Source organism: Primulina tabacum, chromosome 8 (genome assembly GCF_025594145.1).
Source record: "Primulina tabacum isolate GXHZ01 chromosome 8, ASM2559414v2, whole genome shotgun sequence".
Taxonomy (NCBI): Eukaryota; Viridiplantae; Streptophyta; class Magnoliopsida; order Lamiales; family Gesneriaceae; genus Primulina; species Primulina tabacum.
In genome coordinates, this window is record NC_134557.1 from 1,971,649 (window position 1) to 1,989,693 (window position 18,045).

The following is an 18,045-nucleotide window of genomic DNA, read 5'->3' on the forward strand; positions in this document are numbered from 1 at the left end:
ACTTGTGATGACAGTTATTTGATTAATGTTTTGACATATCACTCTCTGTCATGATATATATATCATATGAATATTTCAATTGATGAAATTTAGTACACTGTATAAAAGAGTAATGACGGGAATGTGTCATATTTGTAAATGGATTTTCAAAACTTATTATAAAAACAAGAGTAGGTCTCTTGTGAGACGGTCTCACGAATTTTTAGTCAATCCTACCGATATTCACAATAAAAAAAAATAATACTCTTAGCATAAAAAATAATATTTTTTCATGAATGACCTAAATAAGAGATCCTTCTCACAAACTACAACCCGTGATCTCACACAAATTTTTTCCTACAAATAAAATAAAATTAGAGAGGCAACAATTAAAGTCGATTGCATGCATCTGCGGAATGTTAAGTTCAAGTTTCTAAATTAAGAAGCCCGAAATAAATTATAACCAAGTACCCAGTGGGCCTAAAATGAGGCCCAAACTTAATACGACAGAAATCCGAGACGAGACAGTTTTAAAAAAAATCCGGACTCTAATCGGATCTTGATCGACAAGCTAAGACCGTTTCCTTTCTGCAGAATGAATCATTTGGAATACGCTAAATTCATGTTCCGATCTCGTGATTAAATTTATTCTAATGAATCGAAGAAATCGAGGCGGAGCACTGTAGAGAGGAGATATGATGATGGCGGATGATCTGGGGGTCGAGGCGAAGGAAGCGGCAGTGAGAGAGGTGGCCAAGCTTCTACCGCTGCCGGAGCTCTTGAACTCTATTGCTTCCATTAAAGCTGATTATATTGCTCGTCAACAGGTTATCTTTCCCTTTGAAGCATTTTGTTCTTAATTGAAATTCGCTTTCCTCTTTCGCCTTGTAGCATTACTTGTAGTTTTCTGAGATTGAATTTCGAGGTGATGCTGGTTACGAGCCAACGTGACTCTTTATTATTTGATTAATGAACTATTCGTTTGTTTAATGATATCTGTTTGAATACATAATTTCACAATTGTCTAAAAATTAAAACTTAATGGAACTGTGTTTGCTGCGAATTTAAAGATTATTAAGATTTTCATTTGTAAATAGAGTACTATGTACTTGGTTTCTTATTAGACTGATATGAACCTCTTTAGTGTGTGTGTGGGGACTTTTTTCTTTTTGCCTTTTAAATTTCGGCTGCAGTCGAGTTCAACAAACACTGCAGCTGTGCCCCATGGGTAATGAATACTCAAGTTGTCTCAAGTAACACTGTCTAAATTGGTTGTTCCGTAGGTTTATCTACTCTTTTTTCTGTTGCCCTATAGAATTTGAGCTGTGTTTTTTTATCTTTTATTCTTGAATTTTGCACCATTGCATTTTTGTTTTGATTATATTGGGCTTACTGGTTGAACGCTTGTGGCCATAATTCTACTGTTATTAACCTTTTCATTGTGTTTGTTATCAGGCAAATGATGCACAACTCAGTACTATGGTTGCTGAACAGGTATATCTGAATCCCGACCTCTCAAACTTTGTATGCCATATGTAATTAAGAGAAGGTTATATTTTATTTCGCCATGTCTTGTGGAGGATGATAAGTTGTTTTTACTGAGAGTCTCTTCATTATTCAATTTTTTTTAATATGTTCATTATTTAAACTTTTCTGCATTGAATCTTGGAATTCAGGTGGAGCAAGCACAAGCTGGTCTAGAATCTCTTTCCTTATCGCAGAAGACAATAAACCAGCTCAGAGAAAACTTTGTTGGTATCGAAAAGTATGATAAAACATTCATGATTAATGATTTACGGTGGCCTGGAGAGAATCCTCGCCAGCAGAAAGGAATGCGAGGAAATTCAATCTTTCTTATATGACAATTTTGTTGTCATTTCATGCTTATGCAAGTCTTTTCTCATAGGTTGTGTCAAGAATGCCAGACATTGATTGAAAATCATGATAAAATAAAGCTCCTTAGTAATGCAAGAAATAACCTCAACACAACACTAAAGGTGAGTCATGAGCGTAAATTCTTTAACTTTGCTTCTTCTGTTACCTGGACACCTTGTGTTAATGATTTTAAATCTCTCAGACGTGCGAAAGGTTATTTCAAACTGCTTGCAATGTTGCGCTCTGCTCCAGTGCAAATACTTGCACTGTTGGGCTATAATTACAATTTGAATGCTTTTAGATTGTGTGCTTTTCGTTTTTCTTGTTAGATTGTGAGTTTTTGGTTTTCTTTTGTTTAAATTCTCTTTGTACTAAAATGAATTAGTTGTTCATTTACAGGATGTGGAAGGTATGATGTCAATATCCGTTGAGGCTTCTGAAGCACGTGATTCTTTGAGTGATGACAAGGAACTTATTAACACATATGAGGTTGAAATTCTTGTTGGAATTTATCAGTGTTATTGACCTATCTAATGACTCGTTTCAGAAATTTCTAGATAGTATATTTACAATCTTCAAATCTATTTAGAGATTAACAGCTCTGGATGGAAAACGAAGGTTTGCTTTAGCGGCTGCGGGATCTCATAAAGAAGAGGTTGGTAGGTTAAGGTCAGAAACTATACCTTCATGCCATTGCTGTATATTTTGGGAAATAAAATATGTCTCAATAACTACTTTCTCAGAATGTTGAGTATTTTTTGTCTCATTAACCATTTCAAACTATCCTTTTAGAATCATTTGAATGCTAAGACCAGATCAACATTATATTTATTGGATTGCTTAGTGGCCATATTATTTCTCTACCATCAAGTCTTTAGCGCTTTATCTTTTGTCGAAATTTTCTGTTTTCACTTCATTACTGACAAATCCATAGTGTATTTGGCCCTTTTTTGTTTCTGATGATGGACTAAGCATAATCTTTCTCAGAGAATATTTTGAAGATGTGGATCGCACATGGGAAACATTTGAGAAGACATTATGGGGTCATATTTTCAACTTCTTCAAACTTGCTAAAGATGGGTAAGATGTTTTTTCCGCCAAGTTTCCATGCCATTCTTTTTATTTGTTTGAACAAATTTTCTTGTATGCCTTCTTGTAAGCCCACAATTCAATCTTTCCTCCTCCTGAAAATTCAAGATTCTGATAGTTTGGTGTTTACATTTAAGCTCATTTTTTTGTGTAATGCAAGTTATATTGGTCAACTAATGGTATGTAGCAATACTGGTGTATAAATGTTACTAGACAAGCTGTACAATAAGACAAATAAAAAAAAGTGAAAGAACATGTTCAAATGATGTCAATCCTTTTATCAAACGGCAACATGAATCGGTTATCTTTTTACTGAACTAATTTTTTTGTTTAATAATCACAGGTAAACACATGTTTTCTATTATTATGCTGCAACTTTATGAGGAAAGGATGGCTTGTAATTTTTTATGTGAGAAAATGAAGCGGAAACCTAGAGAGAGAATTTCAGAGCTTTTTATTTACATATTGAGAAATTATTTAATTTAAAAGATTTAATTTGTTGGACACTCGTGGTATTACTAAAGCCTCTGCCAGCCATCTATACATCTCAATCGGAAAAGAATCAAGAGAAAAAAAAACGAATTGGAATTGATTGATTGATTTCTCGAAACAAACGAAAAGGAAACTATTTAATTTTATTTATTTCGTAAAACTCCTCAACCACTGATGTTCTATCTAGTGTCACACTATCACTAATAACTCTACTGAATTAATCCGTTGGAGATTCGTTGTATTTTCCTTTTTAGCAGATGATGACATGGTTGAACTCATTTTTGACTTATTAGATAGGCTCTATACCACTCTGTCCAATTCAATGCTTATCCTAGTATACGTCCTTTTGCATGTATTCTCATACATATTTTGCTAATTATCACAATTATTTATTTTGCAGCCCACAAACCCTTGTTCGAGCTTTGAGGTAGGTGAAATTTGAATTGTCACTCTTACTATGTGACCAGTTCAGTTCCTGTGTAGTCTGCAATGCATCTAATTTAATTCAACCCTTGAAATGAAAAGGGTTGTTGAGATGCAAGAAATCTTGGATCAACAACTCGCTGAAGAAGCTGCTGAGGCAGAAGGAGGTGGTGCAATGGCATCTATAGCTAATCCTCATCGAAGTTCCAAGTATTTACTTCTACCATGATTTTAAAAGAAAAAGAGTTGAATCAAATTTGCATAAATTTACAACGTGGTTAAACTTTCTTGTAGAAAATCTACAAACACAATTGCCTCTTCTAGAAATCTAACGCAACAGAAGCTAAAGGTTCCGGGGAAAGGATACAAGGATAAATGCTACGAGGAAATTAGGAAGTCAGTTGAAGCACGGTTCAACCAATTGCTTACAGAGGTTCACCTCTTCTTAGGTTCCATGCTACTAGAATGAAGTTGTGATTCTTTGCGTTGATTTCCTGCATATACTGATCATGATATGTTTTCCAGCTTGTATTTGAAGACCTAAAAGGAGCTTTAGAGGAGGCTCGAATGGTATGAATTTGTTATATCATTAGAACTTGTGCGTATGCTACTTAATTAAAGTAAGAATGTGTTTGACAGAGCTTATAAACTCTTAAAATTTGTTCGGCAACATTTTTTGCAAACAACTTATAACGTGTTAAAATAAGTTTGACAGCTTATAAGTTGTTTTTAAAAAAGTTAAATTACTCAACTTTTTTATAAGATCTTATTTTAACATTTTATTTCTCCAAAATATCTTTGCGTATTTTCTTAAATCTCTACAGTGTTCTCCACAAAATTTGAAATATTTAACCTAACAAATTTTTAAATCAAATTTACTTGAATAAAATTAAAGATACTATCAAATATTTATTTTTTTCATTTTTCTCACAAATATCCATTTTTCTAAGTTATAGATATAAAATTGTTTTTTTAATATAGGCTTAACATTTATGATAAAATTCTAAAACTATTTTCACACACATATATATAACTACTTACATTATCTTCATAATATTATAACATTTTTATAATTTTGACAATAAAAAGATCTTACGATACCTAATACATCAATATTTTTAAATTGTTTAAAATAAGTTTATCCAAACACATTAAATACTTATTTTCAAAATAATATCATACAGCTTATAAACTCATAAAACAACTTATAAGACATAAACTTATAAGTTGTTTTAAATAAGTCTTACCAAACACCTTTTATCTTTGTCCCCAACCCCTCACACAAGAGACAAACTACGTAACATGTTTTAATATTGTTGAAGAGCAGCAAGAATTGTAATAAATGTATTCAATTTTTTGCATGGTATCAGATTGTTGCTCAATCCCAAACTATTTATTGGTTTTGTTTTCCAGGATCAGTAGAATACATGGCTAATATGATGGGCTGTACCCTTTTATTGATTAAGCTTTCTTAGTTTAGCATCTTTTAAATTGCTTCATCTCATTCTGCAAGCCTCTTATCGTTCAGAAAATGTAATAAATGTATGCAATTTTTTGCATGGTATCAGATTGGTGAGGAACTTGGTGATATATACGATCATGTGGCTCCTTGCTTTCCTCCAAGGTATGCAATATGAAACATGGCAAATAGTCATTTATCAAAAATATTTGCAAGTAAAGAACAGCAGCAACAATTATGTTTATGCCCATGAGTCATGCTGTCTTACCACCTTCTGTCAAGCATATTTTCTTGGTAATCCACTTACACCTTTTTTAAAAAGGATTAATTAATACCCTATTGTTCTTCTTGGTACAGAATTAGATTGCGAGTATGTTCTCTATTAGGACTGGAATTCCGTAGTTCCATACTATCCAAAATATGTTCTTTTGATTAACAGTTTTCTTTGTGTGTATATAGATTTTTTTGAATTATGTAAGATTTCTGTTGTGTTTTTGGTTTTTTAATTAAAAGGCTCTGCAGCTGGTGTGTGTAATTCTTTTATAGACTCTGTTTTTTTTTTAACTTGTGATTACTTCACTTTATTTTTTGAATTTATAATTTGTTTCAGATATGAAATATTCCAGCTCATGGTGAATCTTTATACTGAGAGGTTTATTCAATGGCTTAGACTGCTCAGCGACAAAGCTAATGAGCTCACTAACATAGAGATTTTAAAGGTATTTACATACGAATTGCAGCTATGATTGAAACTACATCCATAGCACAAATTTCTTAATCCTTAAACTTGCCGCTTTAAATTGATAACTGGCGATTTATCGTGGTAGACTTGCATTTTGGGTATTTTGTAATTAATCGTGCTAGAGTGTGGCCATAAGATATTTGTTTTCTTTTTTGTAACAATTAATATTCATCTTGTTCTCACATATTTGTGTTTGTAATAGATCTTTGGATAGCTATCTAGTACGACTCAATCTCTAATAAATTATGTCTAATGTTAGATGCCCAAATTTGTAAATTAAACTAGGAAATTCTCAAGTAAACTATATTTATCCATTATTAAGAATCCGGAAATAAAGCAACATTGCATTCATGGTCCGCAGACTATTCAAAAAGATATTTCAGACTAAATCTTGTTTGAAAAAAAAAACCTTGGAATGATGTTGCAATACAGACTGTTTTCTTATTATCTTCCAATAACAATATACAGTCCAACTATATATAGTTGATGTGATCCCATCAACTAAGGAAACAGAATAACAAACTAAGGAAACATAATAACCTAAATCTAATCAAATCTAAATAACTAAGGAAACGGAATAACAAACTAAGGAAATAGAATAACCTAAATCTAATCAAATCTAAATAATAAATAAATATTATTCTTCTACACTCCCCCTCAAGCTGGGTTCTATATATTATGCAAACCAAGCTTGGAGTTTAATTCATTGAAAGCAGCTCTTGGAAGTGCTTTGGTGAGAATATCAGCAATCTGCTGTCGTGTTGGAACATAACTGAGTTGAACAATTCCATTGTTCACCTTCTCTGATATGAAATGTCTATCGATCTCAATATGTTTAGTTCTGTCAAGATGGACAGGATTCTTGGCTATACTGATGGCAGTTTGACTGTCACAAAACATCTTTGCTTTGTCTTGTGTCTGAACCTTGAGCTCTTTTAACAGCCTTTGAAGCCACATTCCTTCACAAATTCCTAATGCCAAGGCACGGTACTCTGATTCAGCACTACTGCAAGAAATAATAGCTTGTTTTTTGCTTCTCCACGTCACAAGGTTACCCCAAACATATGAACAATAACCAGTGATTGATCTTCTATCTGTTAGTTCTCCTGCCCAACTAGCATCGGTGTAGATTTCTATATCCCGATTTTTATACTTTCTAAATAGAAGACCGTGTCCTGGAGTCATCTTCAGGTATTTCAAAATTCGAATCACTGCTTCCATATGATCCTCATTTGGATCATTCATGTGTTGACTTACTACACTGACAGAGTATGCAATGTCGGGTCTAGTATGAGATAGATAGATGAGCTTACCAACTAGTCTCTGATACCTTCTTTTATCCACAAGGCTGCTGTCCTCACTCCTGATCATCTTCTTATTAGGATCCATAGGCGTGTCAACAGGTTTGCATCCAAGTAAACCTGTTTCACTTAACAAATCTAGTATATATTTTCTCTGGGATATGATAATTCCTTCTTTGGAACGAGCCACTTCCATTCCTAGAAAATACTTCATGTTCCCAAGGTCCTTGATATCAAACTCCGCAGCCAACATATTTTTGAGACTGATAATTTCCTCTGAATCATCTCCTGTCAGTATGATATCATCAACATATACTATGAGAATAGCAATTTTCCCTCCTGGTTTGCTTTTTACGAACAATGTATGATCTGCCTGACACTGGTGATACTCATTAGCGATTACAACCTTAGCAAACCTATCAAACCAAGCTCGTGGTGACTGCTTCAGGCCATACAAGGACTTTTTAAGTTTACATACTAACCTGCTGTTTGGCTTGGTTTCCATTCCTGGAGGGATAGTCATATAAACTTCTTCTTCTAAATCCCCATTCAGAAAGGCATTTTTTACATCAAGTTGGTGAAGAGGCCAATCTAGATTCACTGCAAGAGAGAGTAAAACTCGAACTGTGTTGAGTTTGGCAACTGGAGCAAATGTCTCCTGGTAGTCAATCCCATATGACTGCGTGAAACCTTTGGCCACAAGTCTAGCCTTGAATCTTTCAACACTGCCATCTGCTTTGTATTTTACTGTGAATACCCACTTACAACCAACTGGGTTTTTGCCATGTGGCAGCTCTACAAGAGTCCATGTCTTGTTCATTTCTAAAGCCTTAAACTCCTCTTCAACTGCCTTCTTCCATGCTGGAATCCTTAGAGCTTTCTGTACAGAATTAGGCACTTGTATGCTGTCAAGAGTTGAAATAAATGTTCTGTAAGTAGGCAGCAACTTCCCATAGGCAACATGCTTCTCAATAGGATGATTAGTGCACCCTCTAACACTTTTCCGGTGGGCGATTGGCTGATCCAAATCATCAATCATATAATCATCATGGGCCGGAGAGTCTGGTGCTGATGATTGAGAATTCTGAGTTGGAATGATGTCCTGTATATGCTCGATGGGTTTTCTCCTTCTATAGACACGTAGTTCGGAGTTTTGAGTGTCGACTTGTGGTTGTTTTAGATCAAGTGGAGCAGTTTCAGTAGTAGGAGTAGCTAATGTTGGAACTATTTCAAGCCTAGGTATGGACACAGAAGTGGACATTTGTTGGGCTGGTGGTGGAACTATTTCAGGCTCGAAAAGATACACAGGAGCGGGTATTTGTTGGGCTGGTAAATCATTGATATCTAGGAAAGGATCCGAAGTCTGGGTTTCCCCCTGAAAGTCGGATTTGGAGAAGTAGGGCTGATGTTCAAAGAATGTTACATTCATGGTGTTGTATACTCTTCGAGTGATTGGAGAGTAACACTTGTAACCTTTTTGGTTGGAGGAGTATCCAATAAATATACACTTTAGAGATCTTGGATCGAGTTTAGTGCGATGATGTTGTTGAATGTGAACAAAGGAAGAACATCCAAAGATTTTGAGTGGTAGATCTGAAGAAAAGGACTGAATGTGAGGATATGCATTGAGAAGTGTCTTACGGGGGGTTTGAAATTTTAAGACTCGGCTTGGCATCCTATTGATGAGGTAAGTTGCAGTAAGAATGGCCTCTTCCCATAAATACTTAGGGACATTGTTGGTGAACATGATAGCACGGGCAACTTCGAGTAAGTGTCTATTTTTCCTTTCCGCCACTCCATTTTGTTGTGGGGTATCCACACAAGAACTTATGTGAATGATACCGTGTTTGGAAAAATAAGATCCAAGGACAGAGTTGAAGTAATCCTTAGCATTATCAGTCTGAAGAACTTTGATCTTGCTCTGGAATTGGGTGGATATCATGGAGTGAAAGGTTTGGAAGATCATGGATGTTTCTGATTTTTCCTTCATGAGAAAGGTCCAAGTAATTCTTGTGTGATCATCTATGAATGTAACAAACCACCTAGCCCCATTAATATTCTTGACGTGTGCGGGTCCCCAGATATCACTATGAATTATAGAGAATGGAGATGAAGGTTTGTATTGTAAGCTTGGATAGATACTTCTTGTATGTTTAGCAAGTTGACAAAATTCACATTGGTAAATGCTTGAACTTTTATTAATGAATAGATGGAGAAACAACTTTCCTATATAATCAAAGTTAGGATGACCAAGGCGAAGATGCCATAACATAACTTGGCTTTCAACAGACGCTAAATTAGAAAAAGACACAGAATTTGGGAAACACTTGACTGAATTTGATGTAGGACCAAGGCCCGGTGAGTGAACTCGTCTGCTGAGGAGATTATTTCCTTTGAGCAAATACAGGCCATCATGCATCTCAGCACTGCCAATCACCTTCCCCAAATCCACTGCCTGAAAATCACAAAGATTGGAATAGAACTTAATCACACAGTTAAGATCCCGCGTAAGTCGGCTGATAGAAATCAAATTACAATTCAATTTTGGAACATAAAGAACATAAGAAAGTTGAAGGTCCTTTGTCAATTGAATTGATCCTATTCCTACCACAGGTGATACAGAGCCATCAGCTATTCGGACTCCAGAATTATTCGTGCACGACTGATAATTTTTTAGGAGGCTGGAGTCTCCAGTCATGTGATCTGAGGCCCCTGAGTCGATTATCCATGGCTGCAAGGATTTATTTTTGACAATATGAGCGTAGGACATGATACCTTGGTGTGCAAGAAGCACCGTGTGTGACTCGGTAGGTGCTTGGGATGGTTGTTCGGGGCTCAATGTTTGATTTAGCATTTTCTGCAGTGCCTCTATTTGCTCTCTAGTGAAAGGACTACCCTCGATACTAATCTATGTGGTGGTGGCATTATTTGCACGGGTTTCTCTCTCAACCCGAGTGTTGGATGGCTTCCAATCTACTGGTTTGCCGTGTAATTTCCAGCAAGTAGCCTTGACATGACCCAGTTTCTTGAAATGGTCACACTAGGGCCGTCCCTTGCCAGACCTATTGGGTTGAGAGGAATTGTGGGTGAATAAAGCCGAGCTTTCCACTCCGGATTTACTTTCTGTTAACATCAACCTTTTCCTACTTTCCTCTCTCCTAACTTCTGCAAAGGCCTCTCTAAGGTTAGGAAATGGCTTGATTCCCATGACTCTCCCCCTGACTTCATCTAGGTCTCTATTTAGGCCAAGGAGAAATCGAACTGTCCTTTTCTGCTCAACAATCTTCTTATACAGTGCAGAATCATCAACACACTTCCAAGAATATACTTCGTATAGGTCTAGTTGCAGCCAGTAGCGTGTGAGAGTGTTATAGTACGCTCATATCCCCTTGTTTAAGATCATACAGTCTCGTCTCAACCTCAAGTAGTTCAGAGGTATTTTCTGTGCTTGAGTATGTTTCAAGTGCCGCTTCCCATATGTCCTTGGCTGTTTTGTGAAGTAGGAAACTGTCCCCAACTTCAGTAGTCATGGAATTTATTAGCCAAGACATAACAAGGTGATCATCAATCTTCCAAGATCGGTGTTTGGGATCCGCAGTCTGCGGAGCCGCAGTTTCACCCGTGAGATGTCCATCTTTCCCTCTACCGCAAATATACATGAACACAGATTGTGACCATTGAAGATAATTCTGGCCATGGAGTTTGTGGTTTGTAACAATATTAGAGGAGAAGTCAGGGATGGAGGAGATTGGGGAATTGACTTCGGAGGAAGTGACTTCCGAGGAAGATGCATTTGATGTCATGCCGTAGTTAGTGCCGTATGTAGTCATGCGTATGGCTGAACGACTAAGGACGAAGAAGGGATGAGGGCTGCCGTACTAATAAGAATTAAAAGAGGCGGCTATGGACGGCTTCGCCGGACGAATAAGAAAGAAAAGAGGCGGCTAGGGTACCGAGATCGGCTCTGATACCATGAAGCAATACAGACTGTTTTCTTATTATCTTCCAATAACAATATACAGTCCAACTATATATAGTTGATGTGATCCCATTAACTAAGGAAACAGAATAACAAACTAAGGAAACATAATAACCTAAATCTAATCAAATCTAAATAACTAAGGAAACATAATAACAAACTAAGGAAATAGAATAACCTAAATCTAATCAAATCTAAATAATAAATAAATATTATTCTTCTACAGAAGTTGTATGCATGCACCCATATGCCATTTACATTGGAAGACAAGGAATAAACGTGATGAATCAGTTTCTAATGTACCACATGATTCATTCTGGACTGCTTCTCATCTAGACGTGAGATCCAAATCTGTAAAATAGGTTGCTAGATAGCCATTCTTTTGTACAAGTAGAATTTATTCATGGATAGGCGGTCTTGTGTTATTTCACTGTTCCTTCTTGTTTATCATGTTTAATCTACCGCAGCTTCTTACTTTATTCTTCTGCATCCTCTTTGCTGATTGCAATTATTTACTCTATGTTAATGTAAGTATCATTTCAATATTAGGTGACCGGCTGGGTCGTTGAATATCAAGAGAATCTGACCGGTCTTGGTGTTGATGAGTCGCTGGCTCAAGTATGTTCTGAAAGTGGTGCAATGGACCCACTTATGAATGCTTATGTTGAAAGAATGCAAGCCACGACAAGGGTAACAAGATAAGGCTAAAGTTTTATATTTATCTCATACTGGGTCCCATTATTTGTTTAATTAGTTAATTGAAGTCCTCTTTCTGTTGCGTAGAAATGGTATTTGAATATTCTTGAGGCAGACAAAGTTCAGCCACCAAAGAAAACAGATGATGGAAAGCTGTACACACCTGCAGCTGTTGATTTGTTTCGCATCCTTGGAGAGCAAGTGCAAATTGTAAGAGAAAATAGCACCGATGTCATGTTGTACAGAATTTCATTGGCTATTATTCAGGTAGTTGCAGCTGGAATAATTTACACTTGTATTTTTAATCAATTTGAAATTATTAATCTTACCTGCTTGTGCAGTCACTTTAATTAGATTGTCATAATTCTTTCGGCCCTCTAATTTTCTCAGAAGAAAAATTCACCTGTGTTTGTGATTGTCTTTCATGTTTCCCTTCTTGAAATGTTTATCTGAAGCTCATATTTTTTTACTGATGTTAGATTTCTTTGGGATTGAACCTAACATATATTATTTTTGTTATGGAGGGTGTAACACTTTAGCAGATATCAATGTTTGTTTTGTGAAAAATACTTAATTGGTTGATATATGTTATTAAACCACATGGTGGAACAACCAAACTATTGATAACGGACTCTATTAAAATACATCACATGTATTCTGAAGTTGATGTCTAAAACCTTCAAATTTAACTAAGACAAACTAAAACAAGTCTTTTGCTAAGCAGCTTTCTTAATTGTAGTCCTCTTCTGATAACCTCAAACTTAGTTAATTGCCTGCTATATAGAACCCTAAGCTATTAGCAATAATGCTTCGAAGGGAAAAATTAGGCATTGTAGAGCATCCATTTGAGTAATCAAGTTGGAAAAATGAAGGAACATATTATCATTCATAGTTCTTTCTATTTTAGGTGATGATTGATTTTCAAGCTGCTGAAAGAAAAAGATTGGAGGAACCTGCTTCTGAAATTGGTCTGGAAGCTTTGTGTGCAATGGTATATATTTCCTGAAACTTTGATGTTATGTGATCAGAACTCATTATTGTTGGATTATTGTCTTTTGCTGATAGATTCTGATGATGACAGATTAATAACAATCTTCGTTGCTATGACCTTGCCATGGAGCTAAGTTCTAGCACACTTGAAGCTCTCCCTCAGAATTATGCCGAGCAGGTAATGTATTACCTTGAAAAAGAATTCTCTGCTGCCTTCTTTTCTGTTCAAAGAGCTTGAACCTTGCTTTCAAATGTGTGGAGGAGATGTCTAATTGCCTAGTTTTTGTTTTCTAGCCTATTTTGAATTCATGTTTCAAGGCTTCCAATTGCTTATGTGAAATCTCACTAACCAATTGCTGTATTCCAGTTCTTAGTCAAAATTAAAAGATAATGTACCATGTTCTGGTTGAAATAGGACTTCTGTCATTGTGCTAGTAGCTCGGTTTTCGTTGCATTATATTGAAGCTGTACCTGTCATGTCATTAAATTTGTGCTAGTTTATACCTTCTGTTTTGGGCAATAGGCTCACTGGATAAATTAACTCTGTGATCCACTTGAAAATGTACCGTAGAAGTAGTTTAAAGTTGAATGAAGAGGGGTTCCTGCAACTGCACAGGTGAAACCGTATACCTGATCTGCTGAACCTCTACCTTTTTTATTTTCATATTATGATGTACGTATTTGTGTTATTTTACTCCCTGGAAGAGTTTTGAAGTTGTCCAAGTGTATGGAATTAGGTAATTTTGGTTAAAAGAGTTGAATGTCTATCACTTTGAAGAAACATACTTTGATATACATAAGCAAAATATTTATGCATTTGAATTGACAGCTACCCTTATGATAAGAAATGAAGGTGCTATGTGCATGTGAAAAAACAGCGGACATTTTGATTTAATAAGATTAATTCCTGATTCCTTGGGTAAACTGGAGGATTGTAGAAAGCTTTGCCTATCCACCCATGTTGGAAAGAGAAGTTGGCAGAGCATGCCATACACGTTTTAACTATAGATAAAATAATAATAATAATTTAATTATTAGAAGTAAGAAGAGACAACCCTGTTATGATAATGAATTTTAGAATGCTCACTGCCAACGCCTCATCTTTCCCTGTAGATATGGTGAAAAACACACAATACTTTATGTAATTGGTCATGATTGCTGCTCATTTTTAGAAGAATTGGTCTTGTTTCTAACTCGCTTTTTAGTAGAATGCTTGTTTGTGGTTGATTCACTTTTTAGGAGAACGAGGCATTAATTTAATAACCTTTATGCCTGAATTTATCCTATATTTATAGAAGAATGTTCATCTTTTTGAAAGAGTTTCTTTATGACAACAGGTTAATTTTGAGGACACCTGCAAAGGCTTTCTGGAGGTTGCAAAGGTATATTGAAGTCCCATTTTTAACTTTTGATGATGCACGTTCCAAAAAATTAATTATATATATATATATAGACACACACACACACACACACACATTAAATTTTCATCATATGCTGTAATTGCTCATATGACTTTCTATATGCTCTTATTGGCTACAATTTGTTCCTCTTCTGCTTTTTCAAAAGTATGTACTTTTGCTTTTACTGGGAAGCATTGTGGACTCCTCGAGGCCAGCACTTCCCATTTAAGCATTGTTCCAGAATTTAAATTTCCTACCTTTCCCCAGAGATTTCCTAGTGCACTCTGTGATCATGATCTAATCGTAGAATCTCACTTTCACTGGACTAGGCTGTGGAATAACTTTACAAAAGTTGGAAAATTATATTATAAATCAAGGAGTTGCCTTCAATGTTTGTTTAGGGCTCTTGGAGAAAATATTTTCATATCAACTGAATTGATTGATAATGGTGTGCTTTTCCAATAATTCAGGAAGCCGTTGCTCTAACTGTTAGCGTCATTTTTGAGGATCCTGGAGTTCAAGAATTATTGGTAAAGCTGTATCAAAGAGGTAAGTCAACTTTTTTTGAGTGTTGAAGTGCTATGGAAGGGTAGTTTCTCTATATTATTCAAGAATCTGCTAGTTCTCTTTCTAAAAAAAGCAATCTGGTGATGTTACACTAGATAGGTGAATTATCTGGATATTGAAAGGATTGCAATGGACACATCCCGTCCAATTACTGCATTCTTGTTATTTATACGTATCATGGAAATTGGCCCCCTTTATCTGCAAATACAATTATAGACAAAAAATATATATTTCTAATATAATCATATAAGTTAAATTATATTAAATACTCTGCTCTGGATCTTTTTCGATGTTGGAAAGATTTAAGTTTGAATTAAGACAGTTATAGAGAGACAACCAAAAGAATCATATTTTAATTGCTTCAAATGTGCGATCTTTTTATGATTTTAATGTTCAAGAAGAGCTAAGCCATTATTTCATGTTCCAGATTGGTCAGAAGGACAAGTCACCGAATACCTAGTTGAAACATTTGATGATTATTTTACAGACATCAAGATGTAAGTTGTTCCAGTCAATGTGCACAAATTTTGCTGGTAGTTCTGAACATTTAGATTTCATCACTTCCATGTAAAAGTCTCATGGGTTTTTTCGAATTTTATGCGATCAAATTAGTCTTTCTCAAATGTTTAGTCTCCATTTATGAAGGTACATTGAAGAAAGATCATTTAGGCGATTTGTTGAGGCTTGCTTGGAAGAAACTGTTGTTGTCTATGTTGACTATCTTTTAGTACAGGTGCTTAGCGTAAAAACTTACAATTGTTTCTCATTAGTTGCATGTACCTCATATCATTGACATTTGATAGTGTCGTTTCTTTTGAAGAAAAATTATATCAAGGAAGAGACAATAGAGAGGATGAAGCTAGATGAAGAGGTTCTCATGGACTTCTTCCGGGAGTATATAAGTGTTTCAGTAAGCTCTTTTGCACTTTTATGGAACTTGAACTGTTAAATTCCTCGCCTAGTATCCCTGCCCCTCAAATGAATCAGTAACGATGTAGCAATATACCTCATTTGCATGACTACTCTTTCGTTGGCGCTTGATTCCTCCTTTATCCTTAGTTCACCCCCAATTACTTTGGGATCAAGGTTGGTACGTTACGATATATGCTTCGGAATGAATTTTCTTTCCTTCTCTTACGTTAAATGATTAAGGAACAAAATAGCAATTTACCTTCAATATTGTTGGCATTGAATTCCACTTTAGTTTACCCCAATTTGTTGCTATTGAGGCTGGGATGATGATGACATGTGATTGTGTATAACTTGTGCATGAATCTACTTATCCGTATATGTATTAAAGTTAAAGGAAGAAAATTAATGATCACTAGACTGATGATGTTTCATATAGACGAGTTAGAACCCGGGGTTCAATGGTTGTATATTCATGTTGGACTTTATGCTAATGTAAGGGGAAGCTTGTAACAACAGTAAGAGGATCGAGTTTATTCATTTTATGTGTCTGTTGTTGGTTTCCTATGCATCTCACAACATCATCATATATTGCAGAAAGTTGAAAATAGAGTGCGGGTACTTTGTGACTTGAGAGAACTTGCTTCATCTGAAAGCCCAGATTCATTTACCCTTGTATACACAAATATTCTCGAACATCAACCTGACTGCCCTGTAAGTACTAATGCATCTTTAATTATTGATCAGTCGAGTCTCCGTAGAAATTTGGCCTCTTAACATTTTTCTCTGTTTGTGAATAGCTTGGAAAAAAGAAAGATTGTTTATATCTCTATTTGTTAACCTTACATTCTCATGTATACAGCCTGAAGTGGTAGAAAAAATTGTGGGCTTACGAGAAGGCATACCTAGGAAAGATGCCAAAGAGGTGAAACATTACCTACCAATGTTTTCTGCAGAGTTAATTTCTTGAATTGTCTTTTCTGATCCTGTTAACTGTAACAGTTGGATATATTTGGTGTAGCTGTCGCCTATACAAGCTTAAAAACCATGTAAAATGAACTGTATAATTGAGTCCGAGATTGTTGTTTTGATTGTGCACCAAGAACTTGATGGAATTGATGTAACATGGTTTCGTGGGTAAATAAATACTAGTTCTTCAAACCCTTGATGTCCCCTTTCTTTGATAAACAGGTTGTTCAGGAGTGTAAAGAAATCTATATAAATTCTCTCGTCGATGGGAATCCTCCAAAGGGCGGCTTTGTTTTCCCCAGAGTAAAGTGCTTATCTGCTGCAAAAACTTCTCTATGGCGAAAGCTAACCTAGCGGGAACGCTTGCCATGAGAGCTACCCCGTACAGATATAGCTAGTTTTCCAGGTTTTATTTGATTTATTGTATTGGGTGCTATATTTTTCAGATCTGCATTTACATGATGTTGCAGATTAATTTGGTACAGGGGCCTTGTTTTACTTTTAGGAGTGTGTGTCTACTATATTTTATTATAACTTTGGATTATTTAAAAATAATATATATATATATATATATATATATGACAATTCTATTTAGATGAATAATGTGTCGATCTTTTAAATCCTAGTGAGATCTAACATCAAACCTTAATTTCCCAAGAAACAGATTTAGGAAATATCTTTTCATCTGGCATTTTTCATGCATGTGTCTTATAATCCCAATTATATCTATCTATTATTTGGGATCTTATTTCAAAAAGTCGATTAGTGCTTTAATATTAATTATTTCACATAGGCATGTGTACGTAAGGATGGGTTCCATTAACACCCCTCAAAGTTTGGTATGACTGCATAAACTATTCCTAAATGGATTTCTCCTCTTTGAAGTCAAATATTCACATTTGCTCTTGTAATTAGGCAATATAACTACTGTGGTCAACAAAAGGTTGAAAGGAATACTAGATGAAATAATTTGCAGCGGATACTTTTTTAGGATGGAATTTAGAGGCTAAAGTGAGAAACGAGAAAGATATAGAGATAAAGTTCCACTCTTTGTAGTCGTTTTGATACACGCCAGTCATTTATGATAGATACGATTAATGATTTTTGGGTTGAAAGAAAACAAAGGTGTTATCATTATCGAATTTTCAAAGTAGTCATTTGTAATTAAATTTCAA

The 18,045-nt window shown here is 35.3% G+C and overlaps 1 protein-coding gene across 1 annotated transcript; it reads left to right on the top strand.

The window, feature by feature from the left end:
* The first annotated feature begins 519 nt into the window (after positions 1 to 519).
* On the top strand, positions 520 to 17,464 carry LOC142552817 (exocyst complex component SEC6). The gene is made up of 25 exons (XM_075662659.1): positions 520 to 806; positions 1,435 to 1,473; positions 1,656 to 1,744; positions 1,886 to 1,976; positions 2,254 to 2,343; positions 2,444 to 2,523; positions 2,842 to 2,934; positions 3,836 to 3,862; positions 3,961 to 4,068; positions 4,153 to 4,291; positions 4,384 to 4,428; positions 5,427 to 5,482; positions 5,928 to 6,036; positions 11,889 to 12,029; positions 12,123 to 12,302; positions 12,943 to 13,026; positions 13,117 to 13,203; positions 14,363 to 14,407; positions 14,896 to 14,974; positions 15,420 to 15,489; positions 15,638 to 15,725; positions 15,813 to 15,902; positions 16,499 to 16,615; positions 16,764 to 16,826; positions 17,093 to 17,464. The coding sequence occupies exons 1-25, from the start codon at positions 675 to 677 to the stop codon at positions 17,222 to 17,224; spliced, it is 2,274 nt and encodes a 757-aa protein (XP_075518774.1). The 5' UTR covers positions 520 to 674; the 3' UTR covers positions 17,225 to 17,464.
* Positions 17,465 to 18,045: the final 581 nt, after the last annotated feature.

Excerpts from the sequence above, each read along its gene's own strand:
- LOC142552817 (XM_075662659.1), top strand. The coding sequence starts at position 675 with ATGATGATGGCGGATGATCTGGGGGTCGAGGCGAAGGAAGCGGCAGTG. Across the intron at positions 2,524-2,841 it reads GAAGAGGTTGGTAGGTTAAG|AGAATATTTTGAAGATGTGG; the intron begins GTCAGAAACTAT and ends AATCTTTCTCAG. Across the intron at positions 16,616-16,763 it reads AACATCAACCTGACTGCCCT|CCTGAAGTGGTAGAAAAAAT; the intron begins GTAAGTACTAAT and ends TCATGTATACAG.